General features: G+C 40.6%; 1 protein-coding gene across 2 annotated transcripts in view; it reads left to right on the top strand.

The window, feature by feature from the left end:
- psd2 (pleckstrin and Sec7 domain containing 2) overlaps positions 1-18909 on the top strand; it is a 90989-nt gene that overhangs the window by 19806 nt on the left and 52274 nt on the right. The window contains exons 2-5 of one of the 2 annotated variants that reach the window (XM_062977891.1): positions 5534-5746; positions 7664-8276; positions 10095-10583; positions 16072-16266. In XM_062977891.1, the coding sequence (XP_062833961.1) occupies positions 7729-8276; positions 10095-10583; positions 16072-16266 (1232 nt within the window). In that variant the 5' untranslated portion in view covers positions 5534-5746; positions 7664-7728. The remainder of the gene's footprint in view (positions 1-5533; positions 5747-7663; positions 8277-10094; positions 10584-16071; positions 16267-18909) is intronic. The other variant, XM_062977892.1, reaches the window with a different exon arrangement.

Raw genomic sequence — 18909 nt, 5'->3', positions numbered from 1 at the left:
GTTAATTGCTTAACCGTTGATTCTGCAGCTAGTTTGGCTACTTCAGGTTCACAATCAGCTTGCCAATCTGTTGATCCAATACTGTCCTCAGGTTCTTGACTGGGGAAATTTCCTGGAAGTGCTGCAGTCAGAATCCTGAGCTCTACCAGACCCACCAAGGCTCCAATAGTAGCTTTTAGGCCAGACACTTCCCTTTGCAGCATATCCATTCTCAGAAATAACTTTTCTGCTGTCTGCTCTACTAGGAAGCATTGGTCTCGCATGAGGTCATGCAATGAAGGGATGACGTTCTCCGGTGGTATCGCATCAAGTCTGCCAATCCTATCTTTGAGAGTGTTTATAATTTCTATGTAAGCAGCTGATTGTCTTTTTGGTGGAGGTGGAGGGGTCAATTCCATCAAACCTGGGTCAATGGACCAATTAGCAGCGCCTTCATTAAGGGAAAGTCCAGCACTAGACATGTCCTCGTCCATTTTCTCTGCTGTGGTACAAATTGTCTTTGAAGTGCCCGCTCTGCCCATTGCAGTCAAGTTCATGAATTCATGATCCAGCTGGTGTTCACTTGCTTCTGGTTGTTTCCCAGTGTTTGCTGGATCGTAGTATTCTAGAATTGACTTCTGAACTAGGTTAGGCACAGTGTTCATAGTGGAGGCTTTGCGTAGCTGGGCCCTTGTAGAAACCATCCTACTGGTTCAAAGCTTCTCAGGCTAACAAAATGGGTCAGTTCTCGTGTGCTTTGTGCCTTATAAAAAAATGGCTCTCACTGTATGATTAAAGATACTAAAATGCTAGATTAAAAGATACTAAAATGGCAAAATAGTAAAGTCTGTAAAAATTACCTAATGCAAGAAATGTTCTGCGCCCAGCTGGAAAGGGACCTGAAGCTGCAGTCTCCTCTCAAGTAGTTCTAAAGGCAGCAACAGAAAGGCTGGTTGGAGGTATTCTGACCCCTTCTGCCGCAGTGCAACAGACTCGCTAGGAACTTGTCCCTGTGGTCAGCAAACTTTGTGTTGACTTTCTTTAAGTTGTAAGTGTCCCGAAACTTCAAGCTCTGACTTGCTTAGTTGTATCTTATATCTCCCTTCTTTCTTTCTCCTTGCTTGCTCTTCTTCAGCATTAGAGTAAGCTCACAGCAAACAAAAGCTTTTGACTCTGTAGCCACCACAAAACTGACTATACCAGCGGGTGAAAAACTAATTACAAGCAAATAGAACTGTTGTTATTTTTGCTGTGTCCACTACACTGATTTTAAGTCTGTGTTTGCTTCTGCCTCCATTCCTTGGGATGTCAAAGCAAGTCAGTTCAGTTTAGTTTCTCGCTCCCACCTCTTTTGCTCTTCCGAGTTACTTTGAAGTATGTTTAGAGTTAAGTTCGAGGCTTCCCTTATGATAAGAGTAATTTAATATGAACTTATCTGACTTGTTGTTGTTATTATTTCTCTTCATTTGGATGTCTCAGAAGGTAAACTTGTTAGAAGTTTGTTTAAAGTCTTATTTGTTGGTGAGCAGGGTCGGAGCTCCTCCAGCAGCCGGCAAACACAGCAACTCCCAATTCAATAAATCGCCCTATTGTCATATTATTATGACACAAGACTACTTCCAGCGGTTCTCCATGGGACTCCATCTTTGAACTGGTTTTAAAGTGCATAGAAACTGGGGTTTTGGAGTTAAGGAGCAATCGTCTTCAGAGCCCCTGATTTGCACAGAAATGGCTAAAAGCACTTATTTTAACATGGGATGGGAACTGCCAAATTCCCCTGTGTTACATCATTTTAGTGATGTCAACGTTTGGGCATTCCTGTGGGGGTTACCACAATGAGCCTTGATGCTCCTTTTCTCACTAGTAATCCTCCTGCATGAAATCCTCTTTTCAGAATCACCAGATATACAAACTATAATCTGATCTGTGAACACAGAAAGAATTTAAATGCTTAATGTGGAGACATTTGAAAGTGACACCTTTGCTGTCCCAGCAACTATCTCTTCTTTCATGCAAAAAACTCACAAAAAAACCCCAGAAACAGAACAAAGTAATACTAGTAGTTCATGTCATGTTGGTTTTTTTCATTGATGTAGTCTCTAGACCAAAGTGTCCAGTCGTGGGATTCTTTCCCATTCTGAAGCACAGTAATGAAATTAACAAGGACATTATTTTTGCTGACTCGTCTGTTTTAATAAAAGCTGGTTTGGTTCCAAATCAAGCTTTAAAAAGACCTATAGTTCCTTTCCAATTAAAATATTTCCCCTCATTGGCAGACTTTCTAGTCATGCTTTACCAAGATGACCCCTTGTCCTACAAGAAAGTGGAGTAAAGATATATATAACATAAATGACTTAGTTTGAACAGAAGGCAAACGGATGAGTGGGTTTCCTTCCAGAAAGGTTTCAGAAGACAGGCAATATTTTTTGTGAGCACTGTCTTATCAAAAATGCAAAACAATGTTTTGATATAACAAAGAATGTTGGAGCATATTAGCCAGAAGAATCATTGAAGGGCAAAAACTGAAAGCAGTTTTGTTGGTTCATTAGACAAAAACAAAAATCAGTAGTGTAATACTTTTCCCATAAAGCTGGGAATGCTATAATGAGCAAGCATTTTAATTCTCCAGAACCTTTAGTCAGGGTATGTTTAGGCTATATTTAGGTTTGAAAAGAATAGGAAGGGGAGAGATAGAAATGGGTTGCTGTGAGTTTTCCAGGCTGTATGGCAATCCTGACGAGAGAATGCTTCTGGAACATGGCCATACAGTCTGGAAAACTCACAGCACCCCAGTGATTCCGACCATGAAAGCCTTTGACAAGAGATAGAAATGTTTCAGATCATGATAAACTGTGATACTGATTTTCACTCAAGAGAGAATTTTGTTGAGTCCACATTTAAAAGTGGACAGTCCGAATTCGGACTTCCCAGATAATTTGTGGATTTAAACACTGTGATTTTGTTTGATTGTTCATTTCTTTGAATTTTGTGATGCAGTTTTCTTCTTTAAAGGTTCCTGGGACATGGGGGAGATAAAATAAAATAACGCAAGAAAACATTACTGAAGAAAAACATAGCAAATATGTCTTTAGGGGAAACAGAATTAAAAAATATGAGTTTTTAGAGAAAATTGTGTGCCAAAAGAAATAAAATGTTTGTGAGTTTAAAAAAATATGGATGGGGAAGGGAATAGTTATGTCTTATTTACTTTGAATATGAAAAACCAATTTGAAGTGGAAAGCGAATACATGTGGGTTGCGAACCAAATTTGACAGATCATTGTTTTAACATAAATCAAAAGGCATGTTTTCATAATGTTTTATTTGGAGACTTGAGAAGCAGACATGGAACTTGATATATTTATTCATCGGTTATTTTTTTCTGTATCACCTTCTAGCTGACAAGGGTTCCTGAGGCAATGAACAAGCAAAAAACAATTAAGACAATAAAATATTAAAATACATTTTAAAAATATACTTCCAAATCTCTTAAAAGCAGCTCGAAACAATCCTAGAATTCAGTTTTGAAATTACTAAAACAGGAATTTCAAACACTGAATGCTGTGCAAAACAACTTTGTTTCGACTGCTTGTTGAAGCTTTAAAAGGATGGGCTCAGTCTAAGAGCCCTTCCAGACAAGCCCAAAATGTGGGACCTGTCTCGCTTTTACCTGAGGTTTCCAAACAAGGCCGCAGGCAAAGCAAATTAATGTGGAGAAAATTGTGTTTACCCAATTTGCTCCAGATTAATTAAACACCTGGAAAGATCCAGACCTTAAGCTAAGGTCCGGATCTTTCTAGGTGCTGGGTCTGTGAGGATTGACTCCCAGGACTGCTTCCTCAGTCCCAGGGATTAATAACCACAGCTATTCTGGTTCTTCTCCATCTCAGAAGTCTGAAACTTAAAAAGCTAGCAGTGCCACAACTTCAAAAGCCAAATATTCTATGAAAGATAAATGACAGGATAAAGAAATATATTTTTGAAATGTTGGTATTTCTAATTTAATTTTAAAAATGACCATACCAGGCTCACGAAACAGGATTTTGGGAGAGAAATTTCAATGCTTAGTAGGGGACCTCCCACAGGAACAGACCTTACTCCATGTCATGGAAGTGATTCAACATGGACATATTTGACAGATCCCATTCCTTGTTCTCCCCTCCTCTTTTCTCCAGCTTTATAGTAATTCTGAAGATGATCTCTGCCCAGATGGTCTTTATGATGGCACAGACAGGAAGTCACCCTGTATAGTGGGATGGGCACCATCATACATCATTATCTTTCTGTTTTCAAAGTGTCTAGAAATGGGGGGGGGGGAGGATAACATTGGATAACATTCTTTGTGACCTCTTCTCTTTACCACCTTTTTACTACCATTTCTCTTTCTCTAAAGCCGTACCTGTGGGAGATGCAAATATTCAACACCTTTCTGAATATAGATTCCCCTAAAATGGGGATCCCTCTTTACAGATCTAAATTTGCAATTATGCTCAGTCTCATGTGCACATCTTGTCTGCAAAATGATATTGAACTGACTCATGCTTTGAGTAGCTCTAAGGCTTCTTGAGCTAATGTAAGTAAAATGCTTTGTATGCTCAAAATCCTTTTAAAATATAAAATTGTACACTTAGAATTAATATAATATAGTAATAGCCATGCCACTATTAAATAATGAGTATCCAGAGTACAGTCGGCAAATTGTATGACACTGAATATGTGCAAAAGGCAACTACATTTGACATGAAATTGCTTTCACTTTAAAAAGCCAATTAACATAGTCTTATGCATCCCCTATACAACAAAATTTGTCATACGACCGAGGAAAAGAAGTCAGGAAGCTTCTGGTAGGAACGTACATTCTTCCTCCCTTTATAGAGCTATGTTCATATTGGAGATAAGACCAGTCAGGTTTCAGTTGTCAGATGGTTATGTTCCCTGGAAGTGAACTTTTTAAAGGCTGGTTCTGTATAATAGATATCAGTCCAGAATATAATCAATAAGAGAGAGAAAAGGAACTGGAGTCACAATGCACCCCAAAGTCCTAGAAAGACTCCTAACACAGGTACAGAAAGGGATGGGCGGGGGGGGGGGGGGGGGAGGCATACTGAAAAGGCAGTAATTGCTCAAGGGCCTTAGGTACATCTTGATAAGGCAGTTTCCGTGATATTGATCTGGAGTGAGCTACTCTGGATCAGTATCAGTGGTAGCTACTCCTGTCAGCCCCCAAACTGGTCTGGTGAATGCATGGCACTTACACAAGTATGCGGTAGTGAAACCGGGTCAGAGTCACTCACCTGCCAGTCTAACCCTAACCCGAACCCTAGCCCTAACTCTAACCTACCCCAGCAGTGCCCACCAGTAGTGGTGGACTGGGTCTAAAAATATTGGTTGCCACGAGACAAAGAGGGGGGCTACCCACAACTAAAAATGATTTCATATTAAAATAATAATACAATGTAAATTTTAGTTGCATACAGTAATAATACTGGAACCACTGTTATATTTTAAGCTATTACAAGATCATTAATATTTCAACATTTTGTCTAATGTTTAAGGAGGCCACTTGCCATTGGACAAGACGGCACCCTGGTTAGTCCGCTACTGCTCACCGGACACCAAAATGGAAGCAGACCTTCTTTGGCCCCTGTAATGATGATATCCAGCAGGAACTGCCTCCCCCTCCCCTCTGATCGCCTTTAATTGGAGTGACACTACTCTGCTAAAAAATGTGCAAAATTTCTCAAGACTAAGGACCACATCAGACACAGGTCATTTTCCATTTCCACACACTTCAAAGTTATTTCAGGATGAAGTGTCACGGAGTCTTTCACACACTGTATAACTATTTCCAATAGTCATCCATTGTCTTTCGTCCCTAAAATGTAATAGAAGTGTTGACACCAGGGGTGGCCCTAGGTAATTTCACCTTGTAAGCGAACCTAGTGGCCGTGCCCCCCCGAAATTGCCCCCCCCATCCCTAAGGCCCCGCACATACCTCTTTCGGCGGTGGCGGCATGGGCGGTGCGGACGGTGAGGACCATCACCTCCCTCCAAGGCGAAGGCCTCAATTGAGGCCTAGCTCTTCTCGCAAGGACTTCCGCGTTCGCCGAGGAGGAAGGCAGTGGCAGGGACCATCGCCTCCCTCCTCGGCAAAGGCGTCAAATGAGGCCTAGCTCTTCTCAGCTAGGCCTCAGTTGAGGCCTTTGCCGAGGAGGGAGGCGATGGTCCCTGCCATCGCCTCCTCCTTCCTCAGCGAATGCGGAAGGCCTCAACTGAGGCCTAGCTCTTCTCGTGAGGACTCACAAGTCCTTGCAAGACCTTGCAAGAAGAGGTAGGCCTCAGTTGAGGCCTTCCGCGTTCGCCAAGGAGGGAGGCGGCGGCAGTGGGGACCATCGCCTCCTCAGTAAACTTACACGTGGTGCTGTTGAGGCCTTGACAACGCCCCCTCTTGACGTGCGCCCAACACGGTGGCTTAGTCCGCTTCCGCATTGGACCAGACCTGGTTGACACACAGTGGGGGGAAGGAAATGGCGAGAAATCTTCTTGAAATCCTTGAAATCAAAGGAGATATCACCTGCTGTGTGATGGGAATTAAGTGAATGGTTGAGTTAGAAGCTGGAGGAGGCGGTCTTATGTGATGGGGGTAAGTAAATTCTTAGTCTTCTTTAAATACAGAAATCCGTGAAATGCCATGCAAAGAAGACTATTTCCCCTGCTTCTCCCAGCTCCATCTGATGAAGTCCTAAATCTCTCTTAAATTCTTGGTGAAAAGTTTGCCATTCTAGTGCCATCCCCTCTCCCTGGACTGCCAAAGCCTGGTGTATAACCCACTGTTCCGTTTCCTGAATGTTATGTGGCACAGTTGATTACACTAAAGTTTCTGGATCATCAGGAGTATCCAGTGACTTCAGGGTCAAGGCAGCCAGATCAGCTCCATGCATATTAAATCTTGAAGGTTTTTGCCATAACACATTTGTTAAGGCCTAATAAGGCATGATAAAAAAGGAGCCCCCGATGGCGCAGTGGATTAATCCACTGAGCTGCAGAACTTGCTGACCGAAAGGTTAGTGGTTCGAATCCATGGAGCAGGATGAGCTCCCATCGTTAGTCCCAACTTCTGCCAACCTAACAGTTCAAAAACATGTAAATGTGAGTTGATCAATAGGTACCACTCCGGCAGGAAAGTAATGACACTCCATGCAGTCATGCCGGCCACATGACCTTGGAGGTGTCATTGGACAACGCCGGCTCTTCGGCTTAGAAATGGAGATGAGCACCACCCCCCAGAGTCTGACACGACTAGACTTAATGTGAGGGGGAAACTTTTACCTTTACCTAAGGCATGATAAAATTGATAAAGTTATTGTCTTTAGGTAATTGACTGATTTACTGATTAATGCAGGAGAAGAGACAGGAAATGGAGCACCTCATAAAGTAACATAATTATATATTTAAAACAAAACAAAAGTATTTGCCCCAATGTGTTTGAGAGACCGAGAGGGGGCAGAGACCAAAGGGGAAGATAAAGGGGAACGGGCTACGTATATATAAATGCATTTACTTGTACTTAGGTTTTGCTTTGGCTGGGGAACATAGCTTTTGATAAACATTGGCATTTAAATAGCATTTATTTTTAAAAGAATCTTCTCTGATTCTGATGGTTTTCTGCTTTTCTCTCATTAAAGGTAATACAGGGTTCAAATTAACAAGGAAGACAGGGTAACACAAACTGAGGAAGAATCAACAGATCATGAATAGAAATATATTTCCATCACCACCTGAAGAGTATAATGAACCACATACCTCAAGTGTGCAAGTGACCACAATCACCACTGAGAGCAAGGGACCAGCAGAGCCAGCAGAATCTCCAAGTATCTCATCGAACATCCGGAATGACATTGAGCTTCCTGGATCAATGGATAACAGAAGCCTGGAGGATGGTGACTGTGTGAGCAATGCAAGCAGACATAAGAGAACTGTGACAGGCATTTGGGGGGAGACTGAGATGCAGGAGGAAAAGGGATGGCAAGCACAATCAGGACATACAGGGGATGGCATCAGCAGCCTGGTGCTCACAAATGGCTTGCACACTGAGACAGAGCCCGGCCAAGAGAGGGATGCCAAAGGGGGTGAAAGAAGACAAGCTCAAATCACTCCGAGGATGGGCAGTACTGATTTGGAAGAGAGCCTTTTGACAAACAAGTTGCTATTCAGTGAGACACTCAGCAAGGCAGGCTTACAGTCACACCAGGATGTTGCTGAGCTGCTTGATCCTGAGGATGGAGATGAACAGATAAGGTAACAGAACTGCAGAAGAAATGACAAATGTATTACTTGGATAAGTTTGCATGCCCCTGGATGCACCTTGAAACTTTATGAGCTTGGGAATGTCACTATCAAAGCAAGATTTTCACAGTTGCCACTTGCTCAAATGGTGTATTTCTTCGTCTCCCTCTCCTGTTCCTAGAGCTTTTACTAGAAAGGGCTTCCAAGAAAATATATTTTGTTGTGTTGTGTTATGTTGTGTTTATACTTTACCTGTTTCCCAATGGTGGGACTCAAAACGGCTCAAGTGGTGTGTCCTTCCCTACTCTGGAAGGAACTCTAAAGTAAGCAAATATCCCTAGAGGGTGGTAAACTGATTCAGTTAAGACTGATTGAGGATTTAGAGATACAGTAGAGTCTCACTTATCCAAGCTAAACGGGCCGGCAGAAGCTTGGATAAGCAAATATCTTGGATAATAAGGAGGGATTAAGGAAAAGCCTATTAAACATCAAATTAGGTTATGATTTTACAAATTAAGCACCAAAACATCATGTTATACAAGAAATTTTACAGAAAAAGTTGTTCAATGCGCAGTAATGTTATGTTGTAATTATTTACCAATTTAGCACCAAAATATCACGATATATTGAAAACATTGACTACAAAAACGGCTTAGATAATCCAGAAGCTTGGATAAGCGAGGCTCAGATGAGTGAGACTCTACTGTATTGAACTCTCTTTAGGAGAAAAAGAACATATTTGAAGGCATTGTTCATGAAGTTTGAGAATTAGCCACAACAGTTTTCCATATTACAAAGTTTCTCACATTTTTCTCCAAATGTTTCCCATTTGGGAATTTCTTTATTTAAATATTTATATCCTACCCTAAATATTTATATTAATTTATATATTAATATTTTATATAAATTTATATACTTATATATAAATTTATATATTTGTTTATATTTATTTAAATATTTATATCATGCCCCCTATGGTTCAGTGGGTTAAACTGCTGAATTGCTGAACTTGCTGACTGAAAGGTTGGCAGTTCGATTCTGGGGAGCAGGGTGAGCTCCCGCTGTTAGCCCCAGCTTCTGCCAACCTAGCAGTTCAAAAATATGCAAGTGTGAGCAGATCAATATGTACCGCTCCAGCGTGAAGGTAACAGTGCTCCATACACATGACCTTGGAGGCGTTTATGGACAACGCCAGCTCTTCAGCTTACAAATGGAGATGAGCACCACCTCCCAGAGTCAGACAGGACTGGACTTAAAGTCAGGGGAAAACCTTTACCTTTACCTACCCTAAATTATGAGATTGCTGAATGGTCTATAATAAAATCACCTTAAATGATTAAAAATAAAGCAAACATTCTAAAATAAACTGAACAACTGAATAATTTAGAAACTGAATAATGTCAAAACTATATGCCAGTTATTTGGTTCTGTTTATCAACTTTTGATTCTATTATTCCACTTTTGCTTCTCTTGAGCATGTATTAAGTGCCTTAAGTATTTAATTTGGTAATTTATACTAATAACATCTTGCTAAGAAATCAGGATCTTTGCATTTTCTTCCATGGTTTCTCCATGGTCTTCTTATGAACTAGTTGAAAGTAGACTACAAGCCAATAGGAATATCAGGATATCAATGGGCTGAAATCTAGCTGATAAGTGAGTCCCAAAGTCTGGGATCACATGTCTTTTACTGCAAAAGCTTGATTGCATTTTATGCTTTGCACCGCTACTATTTTGTCTCCACTCCCCACACATACCATAAAGTTATGAAAAGAATGACATCTAACAAGTGCAACGCCTCTATTGTTCAGTTGTATCCTTCCATTTCAGCTTTGCTGCAGCAGAAGCCAAGCTAAGCTACAGTGACGATGAGAGGGAAGATTTTGCATTTAAAGACATCAGAGATGGCTTTAGCTCTACCTTTGAAAAAATCGTGGAATCTGACCTTATGAAGGGCACTTACTACAGCAGCCTAGACTCCTTGGATGTGCTCTCGCTGACGGATGAGACAGACAGCTGCGTTAGCTTTGAAGCTCCACTCACGCCTCTTATTCAGCAAAGAAGCAAAGAAAGTTCTGAACTCTTAGAACAGAAACTCCTCGCTCACCAGAGAGACGTTCTGGAGCCCATGATAACAGATAAGCAGGCAGAGGCAATGGCCAAGGCGATGGATAGTGATTTTGGGAGCCCACTGAAACACTCGATCACCAGCAGCCGGTCCGAGAATGTGCTCAGCAGGGCGTCTCTGAAAAATATCCCCAACGGCTACCATGTTGAGAGTGCAGAAGAGGATGCCACAATGCTGATGAATTCAATCAGGTAAAATGCTTCCTTGTACTATAGCTATTAACCAATTTCAAATTAATATTTGCTTAACTTACCGCTTTTCAGCAATCAGCCGCTGCTGAATCTCTTGAAACTCAAATATTGCATATTCATTGTTATTATTAATAGTGGCAGAGGGAATCGTAGTATTTATAGAGAATGATGACTTTAATTGGCTCAATGAGGCAATTAATAAACGAGATCTTATATTAAGTGGCGGAAAATAAGTTTAATTTGTTATTGTACTTTTTATCAGTGCGACTGGAAATTAATGTCTCGGTTTCTTGATTTCATTCTTATGTGCAAGCGTTATTGTCTGGATTGCTTTTTGTTGTCCTTACTCAATATGGCATTTCATTCTGACATTGTTTAGGTGATTAAATTCATTGTTACCATATATGTCCACATATTCAGAAGCCAAATCAAAATATCTGGAATGTATTAATTTGTAAATATTCGCATTTAATTGACAAATTGGTTACAGGAAGAATATTAAAATGTAGCCAAGACTTGGTAGTCCTGGTTTTTTGTATAGTGCCCTCCAATACAGTGTTAATAAAAGGGAGAAAGGGAGGACTGAAACTTTAGGGAAGACGAGGAAAGAGCAAACATGGGCAAAACTGTGTTGTTGAAGGCTTTCATGGCTGGGATCACTGGGTTGCTGTGAGTTTTCTGGGCTGTATGGCCATGTTCCAGAAGCATTCTTTCCTGATGTAGAAGGCATCCTCAGAGGTTGTGAGGTCTGTTGGAAACTAGGCAAGTGGGGTTTATATATCTGTGGAAGGTCCACGATGGGAGAAAGAACTCTTGTCTGTTTGAGGCAAGTGTAAATGTTGCAGTTGGCTGCCTTGATTAACATTGAATGGCCTTTCAGCTTTAAAGCTTGGCTGTTTGCTGCCTGGGGGAATCCTTTGTTGGGAGGTATTAGCTGGCCCTGATTGTTTGAAGCTTGGATTTCCCCTGTTTACTGTTCCAATTTTAGAGTTTTTTAAAAATACTGGTGGCCAGATTTTGTTCATTTTTATGGTTTCCTTCTTTCCCAATAAAGGATTCCCCCAGGCAGGAAGCAAATAAGCTCTGAAGCTGAAAGGCCATTCAATGCTAATCAAGGTAGCCATTTGCAACACTTGCACTTGCCTCCAACAAACAAAAGTTCTTTCTCCCACCCCGGACATCCCACAAATATATATACCCCACTTTCCTTGTTTTCTACAGACCTCACAGCCTCTGAGGATGTCTGCCTTAGGTGTGGGTGAAACGTCAGGAGAGAATGCTTCTGGAACATGGCCATACTTCCTGGAAAGCTCACAGCAACCCAGCAAGCCAAACTGTCAGGAAATCAGAGGTTTCTGCCACAGACCACACTTCTTGAAGCACTGTCCCATTCTGTTCATTTAGTTTTAACCTCAGTGAAATAGCCGCCACACTTCAAACAAGGCATGGAATTAAATTGATCTTTTTAAATCTGGTGCACAGTATTTTAAAAATGCAAACAGCAACAATATAGCTTAGTAGATATTTACACTTACCCCTCAGCCGCAATCTTCAGGGAAATCCCTTCAATGAAGGTGCTATTTACAATGAGAGGAAATGCCTCATTGCAGCCAAGTCTAGCTCCAACTGCACAGAGAAACTATAAACTTTCCCACATAGAGAGGCATCTTATTTCTGCCATGCTAGTGTGAAACAACTCCAAAAGTAGAGGGTCCATATCATTGGTTTCTCCTATCTATCTGCACTCCTCTATCTATATGTCCCATAGCAAAAAAAGTAATTATAAACTTAGGATATCATTTCATTTGTGATTTGAGCCTTACTTTGTATTGAAATAGACTTTTTAAAACAGTACAAGTTGAGCATCCCTTATCCAAAATTCTGAAATACTCCAAAATCGTCCACATGAGTTGCTGAGACAGTGATATCTTTGTTCAATCAAGACATAAGCTTTGTTTCATACACAAAAAATATTTAAAATGTTGTATAAAATTACCTTCAGGCTATGTGTATAAGGTATATATGAAATATGAGTGAATTTCATCTTTAGACTTAGGTCCTGTACTCCAAGACTTGGGTTTACTCACATCCTTCATATGTTCAGCATACACAGGGACAAAACTTATCAGTTCAGTTTCATATATATTTGTGATAATTCTCATGTACATTCAGACAAATCTCATGTACATTCAGACAAATCCACATATTCCAAAATCCAAAAAATCTGAAATCCCAAACACTCCTGGTCCAAGAATTTCGGATAAGGGATATTCAACCTGTATGTATAATGATGTAGGGGAAATACAGTATTTAAGCATACGGGATGCAAATGCATATTTGCCTGTATATCCCTTTGGTGAATATGTGTAGAAGTAAGAGTGTTGAGTAAATAGAAGGGGTTCCAGATCCAATAGGTTGTGGTATGGAGCGGACAATATCACAGGAATGTTCATTGCCTCTTGAATTACATCTCCTGATATCAAGATTTGCAGTGGACTTGCTAACAGAAATACTGTTTCACATAATATCTGTCTTAATGTATTAGTACATGATCTTCAAGCTATTTGGGAGGGAAGTGACATACAAAGAGTTTATTTTGGTTTCTGAATGAAGCACAACTAAAATGTTTATGAATCATGCAAGGAATATGAGCATTAGATATATTGAATATAGGCATATTGGGCACTGGATTCTAGTCAGTACCTTGAAGGTATTGTGTAGAGTTTGACTCAGCATCCTATAAGATAATTTCTACTGTGCTGTTCTCATATTTGCAAAGTCTTGGATCTGAAAGGGGTTCTATTTTCAAAGTTTATCTCATTCCATAAAATACATTTGAGGTTGAAGTGTTTAAAATGCTGATTGCAACCATTTGTAACCACAATGCAATTCTGTTCAAATTATGAAAAGCTAAAAAATAAAAATAAAAGGCAATTGTAAGTATACATTATGTATGTAACCTAAGTTTTAAAAGTAAACAATAATCCCAGGGTAAACTTTGATATTTCTTGTTATGTGTGAGAAGAGATATACTGTATTTTTTCGACTCTAAGGTGCAATTTCCCCCCATATAAACACCTCTAAAATGGGGTGTGTCTTAGAATCATGGGTGCTTTTTAGATATTTGAATAGAACTTTTTTTCTGGTTAGTGGTGTTGAAATTACTGAGCGTCCAACAATCAATGGCATCTTATAATCTATGAAATACAGTGTTAACAACATATGTCGTTGTGGGCTTAGGGTTATTTCTCAGATTTCTGATACTTTATTTCAATTTATTAATTTTTTTAAAAATCCAAATTCTCCAGAACTCTGAATGAAGGTAGCTGCACATATATAGCAGCACAAAGGAAAATCAGCTGCAGAGATAATAACAGTGCAGCAGATAATAAAACCACAACAAATAAAAAACGGAATAGTGAAAATATCTTAAAGCACTAAAAGCAGTTCTTCAAATGTCTGGGAGCACTGAAAAGTCATATTCAATCAAGCATCTCTGGGTGGCCGGTTTGCTCTGAATGTTTTTAGAATGTTACATTCAATAGCTGTCTTTAAGGAGCAGGACTGAGTAATTTATTTATTTATTTGATTATTTATTTATTTACTGTATTTATATTCCGACCTTCTCACCCCGAAGGGGACTCAGAGCAGATCACACATAGGGCAAACATTCAATGCCTATAAACACATCAAACAGAGACCGAGACAGACAGACGCAGAGGCAATTTAACCTTATTCTGAGGGGATGTTTGATTCTGGCCACAGGGGGGAGCAGCTGCTTCATCATCCACTCTGATGGCACTTCCTCATTCCAGGTCATAAATTAGTTAAACTTGCCTCCCCACTTTATAAGTGGTACCTTATTTCCTACTTGATAGATGCAACTATCTTTCGGGTTGCTAGGTCAGCAACGAGCAGGGGCTATTTTTTATTTTTAATTGACGGGTGCTCACCCCGCCACGGGCTGGCCTCGAACTCATGACCTCATGATCAGAGTGATTTATTGCAGCTGCTCAATAGCCTGCGCCACAGCCCGGCACTCCAAATGGTATTGGACTGCAACTATAATACTCCTTTGCCTTTGGCTGTGCTAGTAGGGCTGATGGGAGTGCTCCTTCTAGCTAACCTCTTTGAAATGTTTCTTTGAATCAGAATACAGATATCAGACTAGGCATCTTTTTCTTAAAACACAGTGCCTCAGACAGACCCAGCATGGTTTTTTTCTCTATGTCAGGAGCGACTTGAGAAACTAAAAGTTGCTTCTGGTGTGAGAGAATTGGCTGTCTTCAAGGACATTGCCCAGGAGACACCCAGATGTTTTGAAGTTTTTACCATCCTTGTGGGAGGCTTTTCCCATGTCCCCGTATGGAGCTGGAGCTGATAGAGGGAGCTCATCCACGCTCTCCTTGGGCTGGATTCGAACCAGCAACCTTCAGGTCAGCAACCCAACCTTCGAGCCATCAGTCCTGCCAGCACAAGGGCTTAACCCACTGTGCCACCGGGGGCTTGGGTGAGTCACACTCTTGCAGTCTTGACCCCACCACCCATGAAACAAATCTTGCAAAAAAACAACCCTATGAGAAATTTGCCTTAGGTCTGCCATAGGTCAGAAACTATTTGGAGGCACCCAACAAGAAGATACACATACCACACTTCAAATCAGCCAAGCTTTTCCTCTACTGGGAAATAATCACCCAGTCTATTCTGGTTGACACTTTCAAGAATTTTAAGCAGGGAAATGATTGTTTATATTTGGATGCTCCATTAGCAGCTGATCTACTGTGTGCATATTCTGCATGGAAGACAAATTAGTGTGAGAGCGCTGCTATACACTGTAATTTGCATCTCTAGACTGAATAGGTCTTTGGTGAAAGAGGCTATTAAGCTGTGAACCTGGAAATCACGCTATCGCCTCTTGGGGCATCAAAGGAAACGATGATTGTAGATCATTTAAATTCTTTTGCCTTGAAGGCACCTTGAAGCTCCTTCATTAATTTATCCAAACTTTAAGTGGAACAGACAGTAGTTTTATAACAAAGACCAAATAATTCAAACCTATATGTATGAAGTGACTTGAAGCGACTGGCTTGACCTTGAAGGAGCTGGGGGTGGCCACGGCTGACAGGAAGCTCTGGCGATGGAACGAAAATATATATATATATATATATATATATATATATATATATATATATGGAATGTATTTTATAATAGACCCAGATTAAACTACTGGAAAGGAGGACCCATTTAACATCCCCCCCCCCCCCCCAGCCCAGGAGCCTTCATGTGTAAAGATATTACCTACATTCAAAGATAACACAGCTGATAAATAAAAACATATGACAAAAGAAATAGAAGAGGGACCGAGATTAAGTGCTTTGACAAAAATATGCTTTGATTGATCTTATGGAAGGAATCTAGTTCATGGTTTTGCAAGTGCTTGACTGTCCACTTCGGCTTTTACTTACTGAGCTGTGTTATGTTCTTGCAGTGATGCCAACATAAAAGATACCCTTTCTGACTCTGACTCTGATATGGGCAGCACAGAACAACTTGACCAAGGAAGCACAGATACCCTCGTCAATGGCTGCAAGGCAGATGGGGAGGCCGCCAAGAGATTGGCCAAAAGGTTATATCACCTTGAGGGATTCAAGCATTGCGATGTCGCACGCCAGCTCGGGAAGAAGTAAGTGAAAGGGCTGAGGTGAAACTAAATGCTCGGTCAAGTTTGGTCGGGAGCTTGAGTCCTTGTTTCATGAGCCAACTTCAGTCCTGGATGGTCTTTTATTTATTTTTGATAAAGGTGCAATTAAATCATTGTGTCAATAAACACAAATCCAAGACAGAAGAGTGTATTTTTACCAGTGATTTCTGTAACATTCAGAAGGAGTCAGGGCATAGAAACTTTATGCCTTTGTTATGCGGGGAACTGCAGTGATGCTTCCTTATCCAGCTCTGTTTGTATAGAGCTGCTAATGTGGGAAAGTGCGTGCAGATGCCTTATGAAAGGGTGAATGGGAAATATTCACACAAGGATGCATATTCTCATCCATGTCCTGCTCCAGCTAATCATGTTTACTAACTGATCATAATTGGAACCAACTAGGACGAACGTCTTTTATGCCACCCTAGTAGGCAGTGAAATGAAGAAAGAATTGGACTGGCATGGTAAGAATGTTTCCCCTCTTTCTGCCCTCTCTCAGAGGGATGGCAATGGGAGACTTTGGCCTAAATCCAACCACTAGAGCCAGCTAGAGTAGCCCCATTGAATCAAATGTTAGAACACTTCTGTATATGTCTTTCATTTAATGGATCTATTTTAGTAGCGGAGACCCAGGTGGCACAGTGGGTTAAACCGCTGAGCTGTTGAGCTTGCTGACTGAAAGGTCTGTAGTTCGAATCTGGGGAGCAGGGTGAGCTCCCACTGTTAGCCCCAGCTTCTGCCAACCTAGCAGTTTGAAAATATGCAAATGTTTGTAGATCAATAAGTATTGCTCCGGTGGGAAGGTAACGGTGCTTCATGCAGTCATGCTGGCCACATGACCTTGGATGTGTCTACAGACAATGCCGGCTCTTCGGCTTAGAAATGGAGATGAGCACCAATCCCCAGAGTCGGATACTATTAGACTTAATGTCAGGGGGAAACATTTAGCTTTACCTTATTTTAGTAGCACTTCTGTAAATCTGTTTCATCTAATGAATCTATTGAAGCTGTCGAGACTAGCAATTGGATTTAAGCTTTTCTGCATCCACAGCGATGCCATGATATGGCCATATGTATGTTGCTATTGTGGTACCATGACATCACCATGTTCTCTGTGTAGTCTCTGGATGGCTGTAACACTACAAAGAAGAACCTTGGAAAATCACATCCAAGCAGCAGCCATAGACTGGAGAAACAGTGACTGAAAATAGTTGTGTAAAAAAAAAAATCCCAATATGATAAAATGCAGAATGTCCTCCCTATCCCAAAGATTTTCATACTGAACAGAGGCAATCTTATCTCCTAAAACATGATGCCCCTTCCCTCTCAAATATCTGCCATCATGTGCAGTAGCTAGAAGTAGTGTAAACCACCAATTGATGCCAATGGGAGATAAAATTCTCAGAACTCTACTGTGTTCACCTGCTGTTAAGGTGGATAATGAGAAAAATTCTGGAGATTGAAGTCGTCACTGAGACAGGAATGATGAAACATCCCCTTCCCGTGCCATGCGACCAATCCAAACTAAGCTAATGATGACTTTTTAATGAAGAAAAAACCAACTACAATAGTGTTGAATCTAAGCTGTTTCTTTTAGGATCTACTGAAATGCCTCTATGATTTGAGTTCAGTTGATTTCAGTAGGAACGAAGTATAATTGTGTCACCTGGATCTGACACCATGTATTTAACATACTGTATTTTGCCATATGGCATTGTCTTTGTTGGACAAGAAAATGTATATCTGAACTCAATGGAATGGTTTCATTACATTCACATAATAAAGTAGAACACGTATTCCTTAGAGAAGGGGACACTTATGGATTTAAAGCTTCAAGTCCCCAAATAGCTTTTTTATAGACTCCCTAAAGGCACATTGGCCTCATTTGCAGAAAATAGCATGTAGTGAAGGGGAAACTGATCTTCTAGATGACAGCATCCTTACAATATTACATACCTTCTACTGTATTGTTTTATTTTAATACTTATTTAGTCTTTTCTTCTCTACTCTTAACATCTATCATTGTTAAGAGTAGAGAACAAAAAAAGCTAAAAGACTCCTACTCTCTCTCTCTCTCTAGATATTCCACTCTTTCCTCATACGAATGTCCAGCTAATATAGAGGAAAAGAAAAAAAAGACCATAGAACAGAACTAAAGAAGAAGAAGACAGGGAATGTGGGTCAAAAGAACTATCCAGACATTCCAGACAAAGGGGGAAAGGTCTCAGAGAGAGAATCCTACTATTTATTTATTTATTTATTTATTTATTTACAGCATTTATATTCCACCCTTCTCACCCCAAAAGGACTCAGGGCGGATCACATTACACATATAGGCAAACATTCAATGCCTTTTAACATAGAACAAAGACAAGACAAACATAGGCTCCAAGCGGGCCTCGAACTCATGACCTCCTGGTCAGAGTGATTCATTGCAGTGATTCATTGCAGCTGCTCTCCAGCCTGCGCCACAGCCCGAGCCTTCAAAGGAACATGTTACAGTCATAAATTTTATTAAGGTTCAGTCAAGCCCTCTAATCTAAATTATTTTATTACCTCATCAGACAGGGTAATTTTAGCATCTTAGCATGCATTCACCTCATCTGGGAGACGGAGACTGATGCC

The sequence above is a fragment of the Anolis carolinensis genome, chromosome 4 (assembly GCF_035594765.1).
Source record: "Anolis carolinensis isolate JA03-04 chromosome 4, rAnoCar3.1.pri, whole genome shotgun sequence".
Classification (NCBI taxonomy): Eukaryota; Metazoa; Chordata; class Lepidosauria; order Squamata; family Dactyloidae; genus Anolis; species Anolis carolinensis.
The sequence above is the reverse complement of the archived record's forward strand: the minus strand, read 5'-3'. Positions and strand labels throughout refer to the sequence as shown.